We start from the raw sequence: 20,515 nt of genomic DNA, 5'->3' as shown, positions 1-20,515 counted from the left end.
TTATAAATGCCAAATACCAGTGAAGAATGATTTGGTCTTTCGTGATCATAGAGGTTTAGACACATTTAGCCGCTATAAGCCACTATAATCCACAAACATATGTGACCCGCTACAACAAAAGGATCCTAAAGTCGCTGGCGGCTGAGCCGAGAAAATCGAGTTTGAAGTCACACCATCAAAATTGATCAAAACAATCAAATTTTTGTTTTTGTCATAATTTTGCAGTCTAATGTTTTGTCTACCATCTGCCGAAATTACAAAGCTAAATGATGAAAGGATAGGCAAGAAATTAGCATTTTTCTGGGCCATGATTTTCTGACTTTCAATTTAACAGATACGTGTCCGAAGATTTGGATTTAGCGCCGCAACTAGACTCCGCCCCTAGCAACGAGGGAGTGATCTTATTGGTCAGTGCGTGGCATCCTGATTACTGATTGGTCGTACATAGACCGCTGGCGCTAAGCTTGAATGAACATCGCGGAGGTCACTAGGAGCATACCTTCTATTGTCAAGCGGTGCAAACTGTCTCGCCTCCCCTTGATCATGTTAGCGTCGGATGGAAAACTTTCAAGGCGTTTTTCTCAAAACTCTGATTTCCTCAACCACTTGACATGCGCTAATAAAATCGTCGATATCTCCGCAACCAAGTACTTTTATGAGTTGTGTTATATATGAAATTAGAATAGAAGAGTAAGGGAATAATATCATGTCATTTTCAGAAAATTGTCCTCCCCCGACTTTCAGATCCTTTTGTTGTAGCGGGTCACATATCATTGACATAATACAGAGGAGATGCGTTGAGGCAAACACTGAAATTGTGATGATGACTAACAGGTATTAAGCATAAGCTTAATCACTTTTGTATTTGCACATCACTAAACAGTCTTTAGTCAAGTACACTATGTGCAAGAAGCAGTGTAAAACTGAACAGTAAACCCACCAACATACATGTGACATACAATCCTACATCTAAATGTTACTTCGTCTTTTGATTTGGTACACATTTAACCAAGGGGTTACGACGAAGATGACAGCAACTAATATAACTCCAATAAATCAAAGCTAAACTCCTGCACAACAGACATGAGTAATGATTTCTTTGCTAGCTCTTGGCTGTAGATACATTAGTAAAGCTCCTATGTCACATCTTGAACCAAGATATGAAGTTAACCCTTATTAAGCAAGGTCCTTATGATGGCTTTTACATGGAGTGCCATATAATGACATATTACTTGAAGTGGACCATATGTATTCGCTTGCAACATTACCAAGCTATTTGTTTTGGTTGCTTCTTAAATGTGCAGATTACATGATGTACGACAACGTACAAAATTTTTACTGACCACACATGCCTCCCTTTATATCAGCTGAAAGCTGAATTGGGGGGGGGGGGGTCATAAATTGCCGGTGATCAGAAAGATATATATATATATTTTTGGTCTACATATCAATCTGGCATGGCATTCTGGAGGTACGCAACTAGGCACTATTCTTGCATCTTTCTCAGCACATACGGATATTTTGGCAGTATTCTGATACATTATTAAACAAGCTCAAGTAAACTTTCATCAAAACGTGGCAAAAACTCATTCCCTGTACATATTTGAGCACATTCCACTCAACTTGCTGAGCTACTACGCTGGATTGGCATTACTTTAGCCATATCTTTCATAATACTTGGCAAGACTGTACAACATCAGATAACATCGGCCAAATGTTGCAAACAAGGCTTTTCACAAGGTTGCAACACCTGGAAACACAAAACACAAAATGGGAGACTTTCTGCGGTTGCGAAAAAAGTGTGATCCCGTGTTTGTCGATGAAGATTCCCCCCCCCCCCCCCCCCCCCCCTCCCTTGATTTCCCACTCCATATTTCAAGGTCAAGGTTGATGTCCCCACTTTGGTCTATGGACATTCCCATCTCCCTTGCTCGGTGTGAACCTCCCCAGTCACTTGGTTACGCTCTGGGGGTGGAAGACTCTCAGAGATCCGAGACAGAGAGACCATGTTGCTGACATCCAGTGGATTCACTCATCTTGCTCCCACTCCTGCTCGGTGTGAACTGAAAATCGCTGTCCTTAGCAGTCAGATAGGCTTGGTTACGCTCCGGGTCGTGCAGCCGGTGGATGCGGAGGAACCTGGATCTCCTATGCAAACTTGAAACTACAGAGATCCGACTGTAGTGGGCAGAGGGGGCAGATCCCATCATGAAATAGGGATGCTACCATGGTGTCCAAGCATGAAAATGTACACCCTTCTAGGGTCTTATACAAATCACACATTCAACCAAACACTGCAAGTTTTAGAGCATTTATAGAGTTCCTAAAAGAATTCAAAAGAAGATGATGTATTTACGCACGACGCACGACGGACGACGCACGACGCACGATGCACGACGCACGACGGACGCCGGACGAAGGGCGATCGCAATAGCTCACTTGAGCCTTTGGCTCAGGTGAGCAGTATGTATGTACAGTGCATAATGCAACTTTTATTTCCCAATTGCCAGAATTGCCATCATGTACAGCACGCGGGATTGCTTAGTTCAGAGAAATAGAAAAAAATCCCTTGAAAAATGTTATCCCACAAATCAATGGAACTACTGATTTTGTAAATAACCTCCCTACCATAATAATAATACACACAAACACACAAACATTCAACATTATTTACACACAAATATTTGGTAACATTGCTTCCAAAATGCCTCTAGTTTTATAACTTTCTACGCAATTATTCTAACATGATTTGTAGTTGCATGTACTCATGGTCAGACTATTAAATCTGTTATGCTAGAAGGATTTATATTGGCATGCGTAATCAATAATTCAAAAGCAATTAAAAATTATTTCTTTGAAGAATATGGTTTGAATTTTGAGTGAATGCAAGAAGCCCTCAATTTTCATGAGCTGATAGCAAGTTTGCATTCTCTACTATTAAACTCATCAAACACTGGTTAAGCAACAGACACAGCTACACCTGGCATAAAACATCACACACAACACATACACAAAGAAAACCACACAAGCATGTTCAAACACACAAACCTTTACATCTGCCCCTTTCCCTGCCACAACTTAACATAAGATCATAGTCTGGTACTACCATGTCAAAAGTGTGTGCAAACATCATTAGAATCACCTTATCAGCACATGCTCAAGCACATACACAGCAACTGTCACATACCCCTCTCTGTTTCTATTTGTCTGTCTGTTTGTCTGTCTGTCCGTCTGTCTCTCTAAAGGAGCTAAAGCACACACACACACACACACACACACACACACACACACACACACACACACACAATCTCTCCCCACTCTCTTTTTTAAGGAACTGATGCGCACACACACATGCACACGGACATAAACACACACACAACAACATCTTTGCGTGTAATGGTGGAAAATGTGCCAGGAATACATAGCCGGCCAGACAGGTAAGACAGTGACCGTTGCAACCTGTTACAGCTGCACTAATATTACAATCACTAACATTGCAGACATCTAACGCCCGGCGCCTAAACACAACTTACCTCATGTCTTGCGGGGTGAGGAAAATGAACTGGCGATATGACTGATCCTTGGCAAACTGCTGCATCATTTCCATACAGATTCTCCTGTTCATCATGTCCTACACAATCAGAGGATAAAGAACAGACAGATGTAATGGTTAAAGCACGTCTACAGAGAAATAGCAGCTGATTACTGTAAAAGTGGAAATTTTCGCGGGGTTGAAATTTTCACGCATTTCGCGCAACCAAAAAACTAGCGTGAAAATAAAAGCACACGAATATTTTTGCTTGCCATATGTTCCTGTGCGTGATGTCTTGATACCGCGGAACTAAAAACACATGAAACTCTTCTTGCCCGACCAAGCGCGAAAAATTAGTCGCGCGAAAACATCCTTTTTAACAGTACTTTATTGGAAACAGCGACCTTTTGATTACAGGACAATATCATCAATTTCAATCATACCTCAACTCCCATCCCCCCACAATTTCCCTATTGTCTAACTATATAGACAAGGTTAGGTAACAGGTTTGTACATAAAATTTGAACAGCATAAAACTCCCTTAGCACTGGTTCAATTCCTCAAGACACAGGAGAGAAGTGCAAAATCAGCAATCACAGTGAGCGATGGAAATACATATAATACAACACCTAAACAGATTCTAGCTATCAGATTGGTCAACTGCTCATCACATGACAAGCAGTTTAACATACCGTTGCACGCTGTCACTGTTTAGCGTCCAGTTTTTGTTGATCAATTTTGGATATTGCACCCTGACTTCATTCGTTTAAATTTGCTCCCATGGTAGGCTCATAATCAACTCATACCACTGCACACCTCTGGTGTCATGTTTCATACTTTGTAACAGACAGTCAATCAGCTGCAAACATGCAGTCAATCACTACTTTACTCTTAACAATTTCAACTAATCGTGGTGGCACAACTGTGCAACAATACAATTTTATCATACAAGGCAAGTGCAAAATGTGTCTCGCCCATTCACGTAGAAGAAATTGTTTTTCTAAATCCAGGAGGTTTATTGACCCCGCCTATGACCTTTGACCTTGTGGTGACCTTTAACTCCCCAAGGAACATTTACCAAGTTTGGTCACAAACAGACATATGGATCAAAAGTTATGAGCCATAATTGAAATGCGCCATAAACTCTTAACATTGGGCCCTAAAAGTTCATTGACCCCTGTCTGTGACCTTTGACCTTGTGATGACCTTCAACTCCCTAAGGGACATCTACCATCGAAGTTTGGTCACAAACGGACATAGGGATCAAACGTTATGAGCCATAATCGAAATGCACCATAAAAACTTAACATTGGGCCCTAAAAGTTTGTTGACTCCTGTCTATGACCTTTGACCTTGTGGTGACCTTCAAATTCCCAAGGGACATCTATCATTCAAGTTTGGTCACAAACAGACATATGGATCAAAAGTTATGAGCCATAATTGAAATGTGCCGTAAAAACTTATCATTGGGCCCTTAAAGTTTGTTGACCCTTGTCTATGACCTTTGACCTTGTGGTGACCTTCAACTCCCCAAGGGACATCTACCATCCAAGTTTGGTTACAAACAGACATATACATCAAAAGTTTTGAGCCATAATCGAAACGCGCTGTAAAAACTTAACATTGGGCCCTAAAGTTCATTGACCCCTGCCTGTGACCTTTGACCTTGAGATGACATTCATGTTTTGTAAAATGTGTAACTTTGTATAACCACTCTTCCCTCCAAGTTTGATTGAAATTAAAGTCGTCAGTAGAGAGTTATTCAAGTTTTTGTAGCGTGATGGACGGACAGACGACGGACGGACGGACAGACGCCGCAGGCGACCCCTCAGTCTCCCCGCACCTCTGGTGGGCTCGACAAAAATTTTTCCCCTTTCAGGAAATAAGGATGCCGTTTCTAGCTGTTCTACATTTAGAATACGGCATGGACCACATTCGTTGATGTCAGAGGTGTTTTATAAAAAGTGTATGGTCCTTACTCAAGCAGAGGAATATTTCGCACTCGATAGAAAGATGAAGTGCACTATCTAACTCTGTTTTGCCTCGTTGCATAGCATGCCTCATCTTTCCTCTCATGCAAAAGCCTTACCCCACAGCACTCCTAAAGATTCGCTGTCTGTATACTGGTCTAAACCGAATGACGATGGCTCCTACATCGCTGTGCTTACCATGAAGACGTCAAACTCGTCCATGACCCTGAAGGGTGACTCGATGGATTCCCACAGCGCCATGATAAGACAGACGGTGGAGAAGGAGCGCTCCCCTCCCGACAGACTCCGCACGTCGGTGGATGACGTGTCCTGTCTTCGACCCTTGAGAGCCTTACTCTGATCCGAATCAACCTGGTTTTTGATTTGCAAATAGAGAAAAATAGAATTTCCATCATTTTCTCATCGACTGAACTGACATGAAGTGATTTATACAGAAACCTTGCTATAAGGACGTCACCATGAATGTTGATTTTATCTTGTTATAGCCATTACCTTGCTGTAAACATACCAAAAAAGAAATTAACTAAAACCAGTAATGGTAAACTGGGGGTTCCATGACATTTGCACCTGTGACAATTGCTCCTATGAATTATCTGCATGCTAAGCTAAAAATAAATTCTACCCACAAACATAAGCCTGACCCTAATCCTAATCATCCCATCAAACTAAACCTAAAACCCTATCACAACCCTAACCCTAAGACCTCAGAGAAAAAAATAAGACCGAAGCAATTATCGCAGGAGCAAATGTCGTGTCACCAAACCAGGACTGCCAAATTCACCTTGTTAAAAGTGGTACCCATTGTGAGTGAGCCCGTTTTAACGAGGTTTCCCTTTTATAAGCTAAGAATGTTCACTGCCACAGAGTGCCAATGTATCTCCAGAACTGACCAAAATTCTATGTATACCATTCATTTGAGAAAGGAATCATGTGGGACATCAAACGTCTGGGGTCTGAAAGTTAGAATAATAGGGCTATCACAAAAAATAATCAGCAGCAAGACTGTCTAATCGTACACCTCCACATCAAAGAAGAAATGCGGCTAGTACAGCGCAAACTAGAGATGTGACACCATAGCAACGGCATACAGCTGCAGAATCCAAAGTATCCTCTGGTGATTTTCTCTTCCAGGGGATCCAACACCCTACATCCATCCAGCCACGAATTCCCTCACATAACCATCACTCACAATCAGGTTGAGCTCCCCTGCCACGTGGTTGAACTTGATCTGACCGGAGTAGCCACGAGTGGACATCATGGAAAGGAAGAAGTACTTTGTCCGTTTGGCAATGTAGCGGCGAAGGTCGTTCAACCTCACGATCCTCTTGTTCAGCTGATCTTCCAGCACCTGAAAACAAACAATAGCCACAGGCATTTACAACACATAATACAGTGGAACCTCTTTACAGCGAGGTCGAATACAGCAAGATACCTGATATAATGAGGTAATTTTGTAAGTCCATTTCTTTCATATTTGATTGTTTTTATCCCTGGAATAACAAGATACCTGATTAAATTGAGTTAATTAGCAGGCCCATACCTGTTAATTTTTTGCTTTTATCACTGATATGAGAAGATATCCAATTTCTGGAGGATAATCGAGAGGTTCAAAGCTGTTCATTATACTGAGGTTCCCCTGTATTGGGAAGTTGCAGTGATGATGATAATAATGATAAGAAATCATGATTTAACTCCACCTAGCAAAGGCAGTCAAGGGGCAGGTAGAAACAAGTCTACCCTAAAAAGAAGGTCCTTAAGTGCCATACATTCCTCATGGCTGCTTGATCTTTGATACCTCAAGCAAACACGTGCCTGAGGATTAAAGAAACCTTACATTATGATTACAGTTAGGTGCAGAATAATGTAAAGCTAGCAATAACAACACAGAATGTAATCATATATAGAACAGGTAACCTATGAAGAGATTTTAATGGTGGAATGAAGTAACGACATGAATATTTCTTAGTAAATGTAGCAATATAAAGCTTTATTTGTAATCATGAGCCATGAGTCCATAGATTGCAAGCTGGATTGATTTTGTGCACAGTTCAAGGATACATAACCTGGGTTAATAGGGGTGGACTATTGAGGGGAAATAGAAGGGGAAAGAAAGGGGGAATGGAGAGGGCAAGGAAGGGGAGGGGAAGAGGAAGGGATTGCAACCTGTACTCATCATGGCCGGCAGAACCGGGGGGGCTGGGCTTGGGGCCCCCCACTTTTTTTTTGCACTATACAAAGGAATACATAAGGTGTCACCACTTTGGGCCCCCCACTTTTTTTACCCCAGAAGTGCGTAAGTGACACTCGAAAGAAATAGATAAAGACCTTGAAGTGTGAGCGTGGTATGGTATTTTTTCGGGCTGAAGACCTTTTTTTAAATTTTTTTTTTTTTTGCTTGTCAGCTGAAGAAACCCGGAAATGTAAGGAGAAAGATGGGCAGAAGACCTTGTTTTTGTTTTTGTTTTTTCCTTGTCAGCTGAACCCAGAAGTGGAAGGAAAAAGAAGAGCTGAAGACCATTTTTTTTTTTTTTTTTTGCTTGTCAGCTGAAGAAACCCAGAAGTGTGGCACTAGAAGTTGCGTTGAAGGCCCCTTCTTTTCTTTTCTTTTTTCTTGTTAGCTCATGAAACCCGAAAGTGGGCCCCCCCCCTACTTTTGAAAATGCTCCGCCAGCCCTGCTCATTTTGTGCACAGTGCACAGATTAGTAGCCAGGATTGAAGAGGGTAGATTTATAGGGGGAGAGAAAAAGGAGGGGGAAATGAAAAGGGCAAGGAAGGGGAGGGGAAAGGGAAAAGGAGGGAGTAAGTAAAGGAAGGAAGAGGCAGGGGAAAGGGCAAGAGAGGGAGAAGGAAAGGGCAAGGGAGGGAATCAGGGGGCAGAAAGAAGGGGGAAGGACAAACCAGACAGGATTCTCACTCTTATCATCTTCTTGCTGCTCTCAATCTGTGTCTCAACTGTGGAGTACTTTTGTTTCTTCTCATTGTACGCCTCTGTGATTATGTCTGGATCTCCTTGTCTGAGGAAAAAGAAGAAAATTTGGAGTTTTTGCCTGTTTCAAAAGCCCACTCTCCATTTTCATTAGATGAGTGCTAATGTACTGCAGTAACGTAAAACATGATATATTCGCGGCATGAAGTTTTCACGAATTGCCTCTGGCATTCAATGCATATAGTGTAGACAAGAACTTTTGTGTGCATTTGAATTTCGCGAATCTTGGCACTCGCAAACATTACTCGTTTTACAGTAATGTTCCTCTCTGTCCTACACCAAAGGGACAATGTCTTTGCCTGAAGACATGCAGCCCTCACTCACTACAGTCAACTCTACATAAAGCCATTTTAACAGGACTGAAGAAAATGCATCAACTTTAAAGGCATAATTTACCTTTTGCAGATGAAACAAAAACCCAGCATTAATGCTTCAAAATAGTTCTAAAATGTTAGTTAGGATTAGAAACATCCAATGCAAAAATCTGAACAAGTAAAATCAATGTTAAGTACTGTTAAGGGTCTATGGCAATTACCCACCCCAGACCCTTCCCCTGGCCCTAATCCTAATCCCAATCCTGAAACTAATCCTAAAACCCTAACCCAAACTCCTAACCCTAAACCTAATCCTAAACCTAACCCTCATCTATAACAGTGTCCAGTAAATTCTCCACTACAGAAATTGACTTGAATGTACACTTTTAATGTTTCCATTTCATGTCATTATGGACTAGTTAAAAACACAAATGTCTCTTTAAATCACTGAACATTCCTCTTATTTAAGTCAACATCATGTACAAGATGTACCCTGAGACAGAAATTATCAAATGTGTTTACAAAGCATTCTGGAGCAGTTCAAAATCGCTGTAATAAAAAAAAAGAGTATAATTTTAGAAGCACAACAAAAGGGGGGGGGGGGGGGGGCAGTGCCTTTAAACCCTCTACCAAGACTCACAATTTCTTCTCCTTCCGGATCTGCTTTGCCAGCTGAGCGACCTCCCGCCTGATATTGTCTGCCCCACGGGTGAGATCCTCCGGCCTCTCCGGACAGATTTGGGTTGCCTTCTCCAGTTCCTCCTGTTGGATTTGCAAACAATACACATTAAGTTTTTTTTTTCATGTGCCGTACTGGTAGGCGTGATCATGTCACCCCCTTGCTGAAGCAGCTACATTGGCTACCAGTGGCACAACACATTGTTTTCTAAATCTTACAATTGTGTACAAGCGTCTTCAATGGAAAGCTCCTATCTATCTTAGATCTCATATCGTCCCATACTACTCTGCTCGACCTGGATTACGTTCAAGTACAGATAGCACCTTACTCCACGTACCCAAAACTTTGTGATGGCTGCACCGGGATTGTGGAACGCTCTACCACAGTTTGTCTGTATTTCCCCATCCTTTGATGTCTTCAAGAAGAATCTTAAGACTTTTCTTTTTTATACCAATCTGTGACTGAATTTTGTTGTAAAGTGCTGTGAGACCAGTCATTGACTTTGTAAGAGCATTATATGAATGATCTGGCTGTATTATATTGTATTGTATTGTATTGTAAGTTTACAAATTTCAGGAAGAGTATTCTCTCTTTGTTCAAGGTATCTTCCCACTTTGCAATCTTTTCCAGGAATCAGGGAAGCAAAGACTGCCAAAACTGTTTGATTTGGATCTCACCACATGCCTAATCACGTATATGCACAGATGCGCACAGGACAGACAAACAAACAAAATGAAGCCTTCTGACACAGCAGGTTATAGTTCAGTTATGCCTTCCATTTTGTAAACGAGAAACCTACTTCTGTATCGCAATGGAATGGGTACAATCATCCAGACTGTAAAAGAAGCCTTAAACCAACAAATTCTTTTTCAGGATTTTCTTCTATATAATTTTTACACACACCCAAACATGGGAACAGGAGGCTCTCTTTGGCGATCTTTATGGTATGCGCGCTTACATTCTGAATGCACAATGAGCACATTAAAAGTAAATAGAATGGCATCTGAACACTCTTCCGATAAACACCTGGGTAGTTCCTTGTGACATCAATTTGACACACATCCTTTAGCAACTATGAAAAGCCTATTACAAAAGTGGAAATGCTCGTGCAAGCAACTCTCTGTGCTCAGCCGGATAAGATGAATTTTTTACATATACACGGTCAAAAATCTGTGCGCTTTTATTTTCGAGCTGGTTTCTTGTTGTAAGAAATAACAAAAATTTCCACCTTTCCACTACTTAAAGGCCATGTTTACCTTTGGGAGCAGTGATTTCAAAAATGTTCAAGATATCACATTTGATGCATATGCGTAGGTCTGTTGTGCCACAAAACATCCTACCATAAAAAATTTTCGCAATAAAGTCTAAAATATAAGGAGATATCAGTATCTTTCTCAATAAACCGTAACTGTAGACGGTTTAGTCTGGAAAAATTTTTATCATAACTATTGTTCACGTTTTGTAAATTTAACAATACTTAACATTGATTTTACCGATTAAAATTTTTACAGTGGTTGTTTCTATCCCTAACTCACATTCTAGAACTATTTTAAAGCGTTAATGCTAGGTTTTTTGTTTCATCTGCAAATGATAAATTATGCATTTAACTCTTTATGTGCCACCTTCGCACGCCCACCTCAGTCGACGGCATGCCAAGTTCGCATATTCTGCTCAAACGCAGAAACCCGCCCAAACCTATCTATAAATTGCCAAATGCCACAATGCAATGAAAGCGTTTCTCACGATTCCGTTCCTCTCATATTTAGCTTGCATTTCACGTGGTGATTGACTAGCAATCGGTGTTCCCTACTGGATTTGCGTGTAAATTCTAAGTTTCTGCCACTGTTTTGTGTGCAAAAGTCATGCTTTTACAGTAATTTAGCTACTGGTCACTTGAAAGAAAAACAATCAAAGATTTGACATACAATTTACATCATAGCAAAGCTTGCAATTTTCTCTACAACTTTGTGCACTACATGTCCAGTTCAACAGAAATCTATAAAAGTTACATAGATATGAAAAAGAGAATGTTTTCTCAAAGTATGACTACGTTGGTGTCTCAAAATAATGTGTAGCACACAGGGGGTTTCCACCATGGCACATGAAGAGTTAACTGATGGTTGTGGGCTGTGACTGTGTGTACATACATTGACTCTCTCCATCTCCTCAGCTAGCTGCCTGCTGAGATTGGCAATACTCGCCAGCAGCTCCTTCTTCTTGTCCTCGTAATGTTTGCGAGCCTGCTTGGTACCCTCGACCTCCAGGCTAGCCTGGGTCATTTCATCCTGAGGGGATAGAATCAACACACAAGTTTAAGCCATCGAGTCCTAGACACAACATATCTATGGTTTTGTGCTGTGTTCTTTAACCCGTTGAGGATGAGTCCCGAGTATACTCATGCAAGTGTCTATGGAAAATGCATGTTGTAGCAAAATCAGTCAATCCTCAACGGGTTAAATGCATACCATATATTTCATAAATTCTCTACTATTTTTTTTTCTTCAGGGTGTTTAAATACTCCCACAAAAAATAACAACCTATCTACAACAAGAATCTGTCCACGACATCATCTGTCAATGACTGCTAAAGTACTAATGGCATTAACAAAAGATTTTACTGTTATGGAAACATGCAAGTCAGGTTGTCTTGAAGAAGGAGCATTTCATTTGTCAGGCACTACTGAAGTACTATAAATGTGATTAACAAAATGCATAACATGGAAAGATGCAATTTATGATCTGTGTAAAAGAAGGTGCATTCCAGTGTCTTTTGTTAATCATATTTGTACTTTAGCAGTAATTGACCCTATCAGGGCAATTACCCCGTTAGGGCAATGACCTTGTGGCTAAATACTGGTTAGTGATAAGGTTAGAGTAAAGATTAGGGTTAGGGTTGGGTTTAGGGTTAGAGTTTGGGTTAGGGTTAGGATTTGGTTCAGGATCAGGATTAGGGTTAGGGTCAGGGTAAGGGTCTGGGGTAATTGTCCAGGGGGCATTTGCCCTAGATCCGTGATTGACAGATGTCATCAACAGATCTTGGTGCAACATTTTGTATGTGTGTGTGTGGGGGGGCGGGGGTATCTCATTAATCTCTTGGAAAATATTAGAAAAATTACTATTAAAAGCAGCGCACATTCATACAAATAATGAGCAGGGCTTATAAATCAAGACAGGCCAACATGTATTTGTATTCCATAGTCCTTTAAACATTTTCTCCATATTAAGGCTCTTTTCATGGGTGAAAACATATGGTTTATATACCAGCAAATGAAGTAAATACAGGGAATGACACACTGCAGCTGCCATTTAAAACTCACATGATAGTAAAATATTGTGACAAAATGGCACCTTTGAATGTTTCTATAGATAAATGACACTATATAAATGCTTTTTATGACCATCATCATCAGAATCAGAATCAGAAAAAAGCTCAGATCCTTGGAATCTACCTAACTTCACTATCACTTTTACTACTGCCGTGACTTGGGCTGGAGGCATTTGTTCCCATCGAGCAACTGTCTTGTTTAAAAAATGGTCAGAAATCTAGTCATCCTTTAATAGACTACACAGAGATCAACATGACCACATATCACATGTTACCTGCACAAACTTAAAGAATGTAAAGTCAATCCATAAATTTAAATGCACCGGACACATAACTGTTCTTTAATTTACAAAAAAGGTATTACTGTGCATTTGTCTCTAGGATGTTATAACATGGTCATAACAAAATTCTTGTTAAAATGAACAAAACTTCAGGTCCCAAAATTATCACCTATATATCTTGATGTACTTTAATTTCTGCAATAATGAAAAATATCACTGAAGGTGATTAATACCCCCGCCCCGTGACGACAGTCTTACCCAAGGAATGATCTTTCCTTGATCTTCTGCCATTTAAATGCCGTTACCATGGCAATACAGCTTCCGACACGTCCGAAAAATATGTCTTGCACATCTTCCCACCAAGACTATTGTGTGTGCCACATTTCATAAGCTTTTGTCAAAAACTGAGGAAGTAGTTCAATCCACAAGATCTTTCCTTGATCTTCCGCCATTAATATGCCGTTACCATGGCAACGCAGCTTCCGACACGTCCAAAAAATATGTCTTGCACATCTTCCCACCAAGGCCAATGTGTGTGCCACATTTCATGAGCTTCAGTCGAATACAGAGGAAGTAGTTCAATCCGCAAGATCTTTCCTTGATCTTCTGCCATTTATATGCCGTTACCATGGCAACGCAGCTTCCGACACATCCGAAAAATATGTCTTCCACATCTTCCCACCAAGATCAAGGTGTGTGCCACATTTCATAAGCTTTGGTCAAAAAACTGAGGAAGTAGTTAAATCCGCAAGATCTTTCCTTGATCTTCTGCCATTAATATGCCGTTACCATGGCAACGTACTTTCGGGTACTGTCAAAAAATGCGTCTTGCACATCTACAACCAAAGGCACACATCTGTACCAAGTTTCATGGAAATTGGGCAAAAACTGAGGAAGTAGTTTGCAACACAAAATTTTCCATCATTTTGGCTCATAATATGTGAGCTGTTACCATGGCAACATACTTTTTGTCACTGTCAAGAAATGTGTCATGCTGACCTATATCCTAAGACAAACATTCAATATGAATTCCATGAGAATTGGAAGAACACTGATGAAGCAGTTTTGCCATGAAGCATTTTGCCCTATATTTTACCAATAACATGCTGTTACCATGGCAACGCACTTTTTGCCACTGCGGAAATATGTGTCTTGCACATTAACATATTCAGATGAACATCTGTACCTAATTTCATAAAAATTGATCAAAAACTGTGGGAGGAGTTCGCGACGCAAGATTTGTACCCATTTTTGCCCATAATATGCCATTACCATGGCAACGTACTTTTGGGTTCTGTCAAAAAATACGTCTTGCACATCTACAACCCAAGGCACACATCTGTGCCAAGTTTTATGGGAATCGGTTGAAAACTGAGGAAGTAGTTCGCGACGCAAGATTTGCAACGGACTGACCGCCCGACCGACCGCCCGACCGACCGCCCAACCGACCGACCGCCCGACCGTCCGCTGATTCCTATATACCCCCTTCAAACTTCGTTTGGCGGGGGTATAAATATTGACATACAATGTCATGAAAGAAAACTGCCATTCCTGAGGGCTTTGTTATAACATGAGTCGCCTGTACATCATTTGTTTGGTTATCACAAAACTTTTATAAAACAAAAGAAAACTGTCAGTCCTGAGGAAGGGAGTTGATTGTATCATTTTTCATGGTCCTTGTTACGACGGTTTTTGATGTCAAATGTTGTACCTTCAGAGGATCCAGTCGGTTGCTAATCTCCTGAATCGCTAGATCGATGGCGTCGTACTGCTCAATGGCCTCCTTGAGCCGATTGCTAGCCTCCCTGAAGCTACCAGCCAGCTGCTCGACTTTCTGTGTCACCGTGGTTATCTGTTCCTCAATCCGCCACACCTCTCCCTCAAGCTCAGCCAGACTGGCCTCCTGCTCCCCCTCAGCCTCGCCCTCTAGCTCCAGGACTTGCTGTTGCGGTAGGAAAAATTTTTGCATCATCACATTGATAGCTCCATGACTTTTTCTTGTGGTAGGCAGAATTTTTACATGAGCACATTGATAGCTCCATGACTTTCTGTTGTGGTAGGCGAAAATCATACATCATCACATTGATAGCTCCATGACTTTTTCTCGTGGTAGGAGAAAATTTTGCATTATCGCATTGATAGCTCCAGAACTTTCTATTGTGGTAGGAGAAAATTTTACATCATCACATTGATAGCTCCAGGACTTTTTCTTTTGGTAGGCAAAGATTTTACATCATCACATTGATAGCTCCACGACTTTTTCTCGTGGTAGGAGAAAATTTTACATGATCGCATTAGTAGCTCCAGAACTTTCTGTAGTGTTTAACAAAAATTTCCCATCATCATATTGATAGCTCTGGTACAGGACTTTCTGTTGTGGTAGGCAAAAATTTCACATGATCACATTGATAGCTCCAGGACTTTTTGTTGTGGGAGTAAAAAATTTGACTTCATCACATCTACGATGCAACAGAGTGCATTCTTACCATGCATGGTGATGTGAACACATACTTTAGGTATCAATATATTGCCAATTACAGTGCATTCCCATTAAAACAAACACGGTTATAACATAATTCCAGTTACAACCAGTTATCAAAATAAAAAAATTTGAGACAGTAGTAAAGAGGTCTTCCATTGACACAACATAATCTTATCTTCTTGTAAAAAGAAGTTAGTGACGTAAAGGGCAATGCGTGAAATTGTGACAAGCTGGCTGCCACAGTTGTAGCAATAAGAATAAATGTGGTAACACCAACAAACACACAAACCTACATTATCACAAGGCATTATTATGTGGGTATTGTGTTACTCCACAGCATGGCTCATAACAACTTCTCAGAATCAGCCACTAGCTTCCAAATGAGTCTACATACATGTACTCCATCCAGAGTTCGGGCAAAGTCCAAATGGCGCCCTCTACGAAATGACTCACATTGTTGACGCCACCGATGCGGTCCTGCAGCTGCGATCGCTGTCTCTGGGCCCGCTTCTTGAGACTGTCGTTCTCCGAAATGATTTGCTGCAGACGCTTCAACTCTTCTCGGACTTGTTCCTGCTCCCGTGTCTTATCAGTCAGTTCCTTTTTGGTGTCTCTATAATACATGACCCAGAGCAGTATATAGTCTAGACCAATAAATCTGCCTCTTGTTCGGCGGTCTCTTGTTTAAGAGATGGTATAGTTTTGTTCGAGATCGGGATTCAGGTTTTAACTTTTTGTGAGATAATTAGAAACCACTTATATGAAATATTAAAGAGCATATGAATGTAAGAGGAATTAAAAGTATATTGGATGAAAATTGGTTTTGAAATGGCTGAGATAACCAAAAAACAAAGAGGTCCTAATAACAGGTAGGCCCCACCTTTTATCAGGCTCACTAATAATGATGACAATAGAAAAATAATATGTTAGAATAAACATATCAATATGATAATCAAGAACTGTATCAATATGATAATCATGAACTGTATCATCATGGGAATGTTGAGTTACACATATCTCCCCTGTAACAAATTATTTGGGATGCATTCTTAGTTATCTAGGTTTTAGAAAACTTGATGTAGTGACAAACCATTTCCAGGATTGGGGGGCGGGCATGGTGGGGAGAGAGTTTACAGACCCCCCGAATGATTCCCGAAGAAAATTAGAAACAGACATTAACTGATAAATATTTACTACAATATCTCTGATGTCAATGCACACTTTACAAGTCAAAAAAGTAATTAAAAGAAACTCAAAAATTCTAATGTATAGGATCGCAATAACAAAGTGGGACAACTAATTTTTTCTCTATTTTTAAGAAAACTTTGGTCCTCGTCCGCACCGAATCTGACCATCGATGTTCCCCCGTAGGATGCGGGCCTCCTTCTGCATGCTGGCATAGAACCTCTGTTCAGCCCCGGCGTAAACCTGGTCCCCAGCCATAGTGAAAGCCTCGCGGCAGTTTGGCGGCGGGGTGTGGCGGAGGAACTGCCTGGCATCCTGGCTCCTTTCGATCAGAAGGATGTTCTCTACTCTCCGCTACATGCATTTTAGATGAAATGAGAGCCATAGCATTAATCATCAACACCATAAGCAGTCAATATGTCACATCTTAAAATGGTGATATGGATCCTAAACAAATGATTCGTCAAGAGCTAACATGTGACCAGTCTTTCATTCTGCCTTAAGGCCCACAGAACAGGCCACAGAACAGCCAAAAAAGCCCGGCCTGGCGAGGGGTAAACCAAGGCCCACTGTGGCTCCTACAAAGTTTTATTGAGGCCCAGTCATGCCGCAATGTGTGCGAATCACAAGAAGGTATTCAACATTTCTCTTCTTTGTTCTTACCTGGTCCACTAGGGTGTTGAAAATGACCGGATTGTTGACTGCCACAATGTCCAGGAAGGCAGGGAAGGCATCAGTTTGCACAGCAGCTGCTTGTATGTCATATGGGCGTGACTGCAACAGTCAAATGAAAGCAAGTAATGATTGTTAAAGTTCACTTAAACTACAAAATTTTACACCAATATCACACACAACAATGTCGGGCAACTAATAACTTAAATGCAAACTTACAATTTGAAGTTTAATGGCTATGAGTAATATATGATTTCTCCTATTCTATTTCCAACAACCATTTACATAAATGGTAAGATCACTAAACCAAGCATGGGAGTGACCAAAAAACATTGTTTCAAAGTGTAGCTGCAGTCACATATACATGAGACCAAACAGTCGGGTACCAGGTAAGTCAGTTTCAAATGCAACAGAAACATGCAACATTCAATATTACATTTCAAAGTTCAAATCAAGACTCAATTTTGACATTTGGGCTGGAGTTAACAAATATACAAAATCTCTATTTACATGAAATTCAAACAATCACTTTAAACTTAGTCTATATCCAAACATGTAGAGCAGTTGTTGGGTTTTCGTTGTTCTTTTTTGCTTTAACCCTAACTTACCTGGGGGGGGGGGGGCCATAATGGCCCCCCCTCGACGAATTCCGCGACCATTCCGGCGCGCAATTTTTTTTGACCGCGCCGCTCGCTGACTTTTTACTTTCAAGTCTCGCGCAACTTTTGAGACCAAATTTGTCGTGCCCTGGCATACCGTTCCGAAGCTACGCCCCTTCAAAAAATTTTCATCAACCCCAAAATTGCTCAAAAACGTGATTTTGTGTACAAAGTCAATACAAATTGTGTTTTTTCAATTAATTCATATAAAGATTCATATTTTTAATTTTCAATGGCTGCAATCAATTTAATTTAGTATAATTATACTTCAAAAAATGTGTATGACAAATTCTGCTAAAAAAACACAAAAACAAAAGTTCGAAAAAACAAGGAAATACATAAAAAATTGATACAACAATAAAAAACATAAGAAATTAATTTTGATACTGAATTTTTTTTTACGCACAAATGTTCAGAATGTCACTAGGAATATTCACACCAAAAATCAGCATTCCATTAGCTTTAATAAGCCAATTACAGACGAAAATGAGGTTTTTTGCATATATTTGCATAATTAATTAATTTAAAATAGAAAATGCAAATTTTTTGAAAATTTAACTTAACAGTCTTGTAGATTACATCCGGCTTTATGTTCCTGCAAAATTTTGCGGCGATCGCGCGATCAATGGCCGAGATCTGAAGGGGGAGGGGGCCATAATGCCCCCCCCCCCATGAATTAAAGCTCGCTAAATAGCCCAGGTAAGTTAGGGTTAACATTAAAGACTTAGGGTAACACAGTCACAGGTCACAAGTGTCCTGTAGCTACTTTTAAAATGTCTACATTTAGCTATCGAGGCATCAACTGTGACGCCATATTTGACGCTCAGGATCAATCAAACCAAATCAAACTGAATAGCCCTCTTGCCTCAAACCTGGCCGTGATGATGGCTGGCTGGGATTTGTCCGGCGGGACGACGCGCCCCATGATGCGCTTGAGAATGCGGGCATCGTGCTGGTCGTGGCAGCAGAATGAGAACAGCAGTGTCTTCAGGCACGCCTCCACTCCGAGCGCCCAGCGATCGTTTTTCAGTGTCAGAAAGGTGCCTGGCAAAGGAAAAAGGTCCATTTTGCTGCGATATTAGTGAAGCGTGATGCAGCTACATTTATCATTGATGTACACAACATAATCAAGTCATTTCTATAATTATGTAGTTTCCGCCCTGTAGAGCATATAGAGACATACAATGGTGTACTTGACACTTATGATGTGAATCACTATAAATCATGTAGAAAACATGCTCCTGCCTCTCTCAACAAACTGGCCGCCAATCCTCTTTCGCAAATTATCATCAAGAGTCCTCTGCACAGATTTGAGCCTGAGAGATGTCCCCACACCCCCTTTTAGAATTTTTCCATCACCTCACAATGGCTTCCGCTTTCACATTCATCTTTCATGATGACTCTTTTTCTCTAATGTTTGCTGCATGTAAGGCTGTGACTCCATTTTGGAAATTCATTACAATGTCAACTGCAATTATTCATAAACTTATGACAAGAAACAGTGATCATACGGCACGGTAACACTACATGAAACTATACATAGTTTCACCGCCTGCTATTTTGCTTTGCGTACACATAGTTTGGGCAGTGTGACCACAAACTTCTCGAGAAGTTACCAGCGAAACTTCCTATGAAACTTCCTGCATGCACTTGGGAAGTTACTCACTTCTCGCGAATTATGCGTAGTTTTGTGTAGTGTGACCACGCATGGCTGAAATTTTGAGAAATTTGTGACATGATAGCAGATCCATTCATGTTGTTTAAGCACATTGTGCATTCCTTTGTACGTTGTTGCGCATTTGTATATTTTCCCGTTAGACCTTGAACCTACAGGGAGTTTGGTATCACTGAAACTATAAGCAGTTTTGTCTTGTCGTGTGGCCGTACACTCAAACTTCTGTAAGTCATTGGGAAGCAAACTATGCATAGTTTTGCGTGGTGTGACTGCGGCTTTTCTTACCAATGGGTCCAAGGGGTTTCTGGTTGAACTCGCGGGCGGTAGCACATCTGTTAATCTCAGTCTGCAGGGCGGGCACATAGTCTCCAAACAGCTTTAACCTGTTCTTCTTACTCCCTTCGAGGTCCGTAAGCCGCTGCCTAATGGCCCTAATTGACTGGAGGCTGCCACTCTCCTGCAACCTGGGTCAGGGTATTATTGGAAGAAGTGAGCTGGACTGCAAATTATGACCAATTGTCTGTGGACTGAGCACTGCAATCTATGATGAGCACATGCTGGGCCCAAGAACCGTTTCAAATTTTTGGAATCTTTTGGAATTCTGTTATACCCGTGGCCTTGGCCATAACTGGCTGAGCTATATTGCATTCAATCAATTAAAGGCACCAGAAGATTTTCCTTGACGCATGTAAGAACTAGAAATGTTGCTATGGCAACTGGTATGCCTCCGCCAT

The 20,515-nt window shown here is 40.9% G+C and overlaps 1 protein-coding gene across 1 annotated transcript in view; it reads right to left on the bottom strand.

Annotated features, from left to right (window-relative positions):
* Positions 1–1,982: 1,982 nt before the first annotated feature.
* LOC139717081 (structural maintenance of chromosomes protein 6-like) overlaps positions 1,983–20,515 on the bottom strand; it is a 33,170-nt gene continuing 14,637 nt past the window's right edge. Inside the window, exons 13-24 of the mRNA XM_071628589.1 lie at positions 20,067–20,245; positions 18,972–19,150; positions 17,439–17,549; positions 16,933–17,129; positions 14,820–14,904; positions 11,651–11,788; positions 9,465–9,586; positions 8,439–8,538; positions 6,713–6,871; positions 5,701–5,874; positions 3,534–3,631; positions 1,983–2,178 (exon numbers count right to left, since the gene is read on the bottom strand). Of these exons, the coding sequence (XP_071484690.1) occupies positions 1,983–2,178; positions 3,534–3,631; positions 5,701–5,874; positions 6,713–6,871; positions 8,439–8,538; positions 9,465–9,586; positions 11,651–11,788; positions 14,820–14,904; positions 16,933–17,129; positions 17,439–17,549; positions 18,972–19,150; positions 20,067–20,245 (1,738 nt within the window). The remainder of the gene's footprint in view (positions 2,179–3,533; positions 3,632–5,700; positions 5,875–6,712; positions 6,872–8,438; positions 8,539–9,464; positions 9,587–11,650; positions 11,789–14,819; positions 14,905–16,932; positions 17,130–17,438; positions 17,550–18,971; positions 19,151–20,066; positions 20,246–20,515) is intronic.

The sequence above is a fragment of the Diadema antillarum genome, unplaced genomic scaffold (assembly GCF_040938485.1).
Source record: "Diadema antillarum isolate AM-2024a unplaced genomic scaffold, OU_Dant_1.0 scf00000071, whole genome shotgun sequence".
NCBI classification, from domain to species: Eukaryota; Metazoa; Echinodermata; class Echinoidea; order Diadematoida; family Diadematidae; genus Diadema; species Diadema antillarum.
The sequence above is the reverse complement of the archived record's forward strand: the minus strand, read 5'-3'. Positions and strand labels throughout refer to the sequence as shown.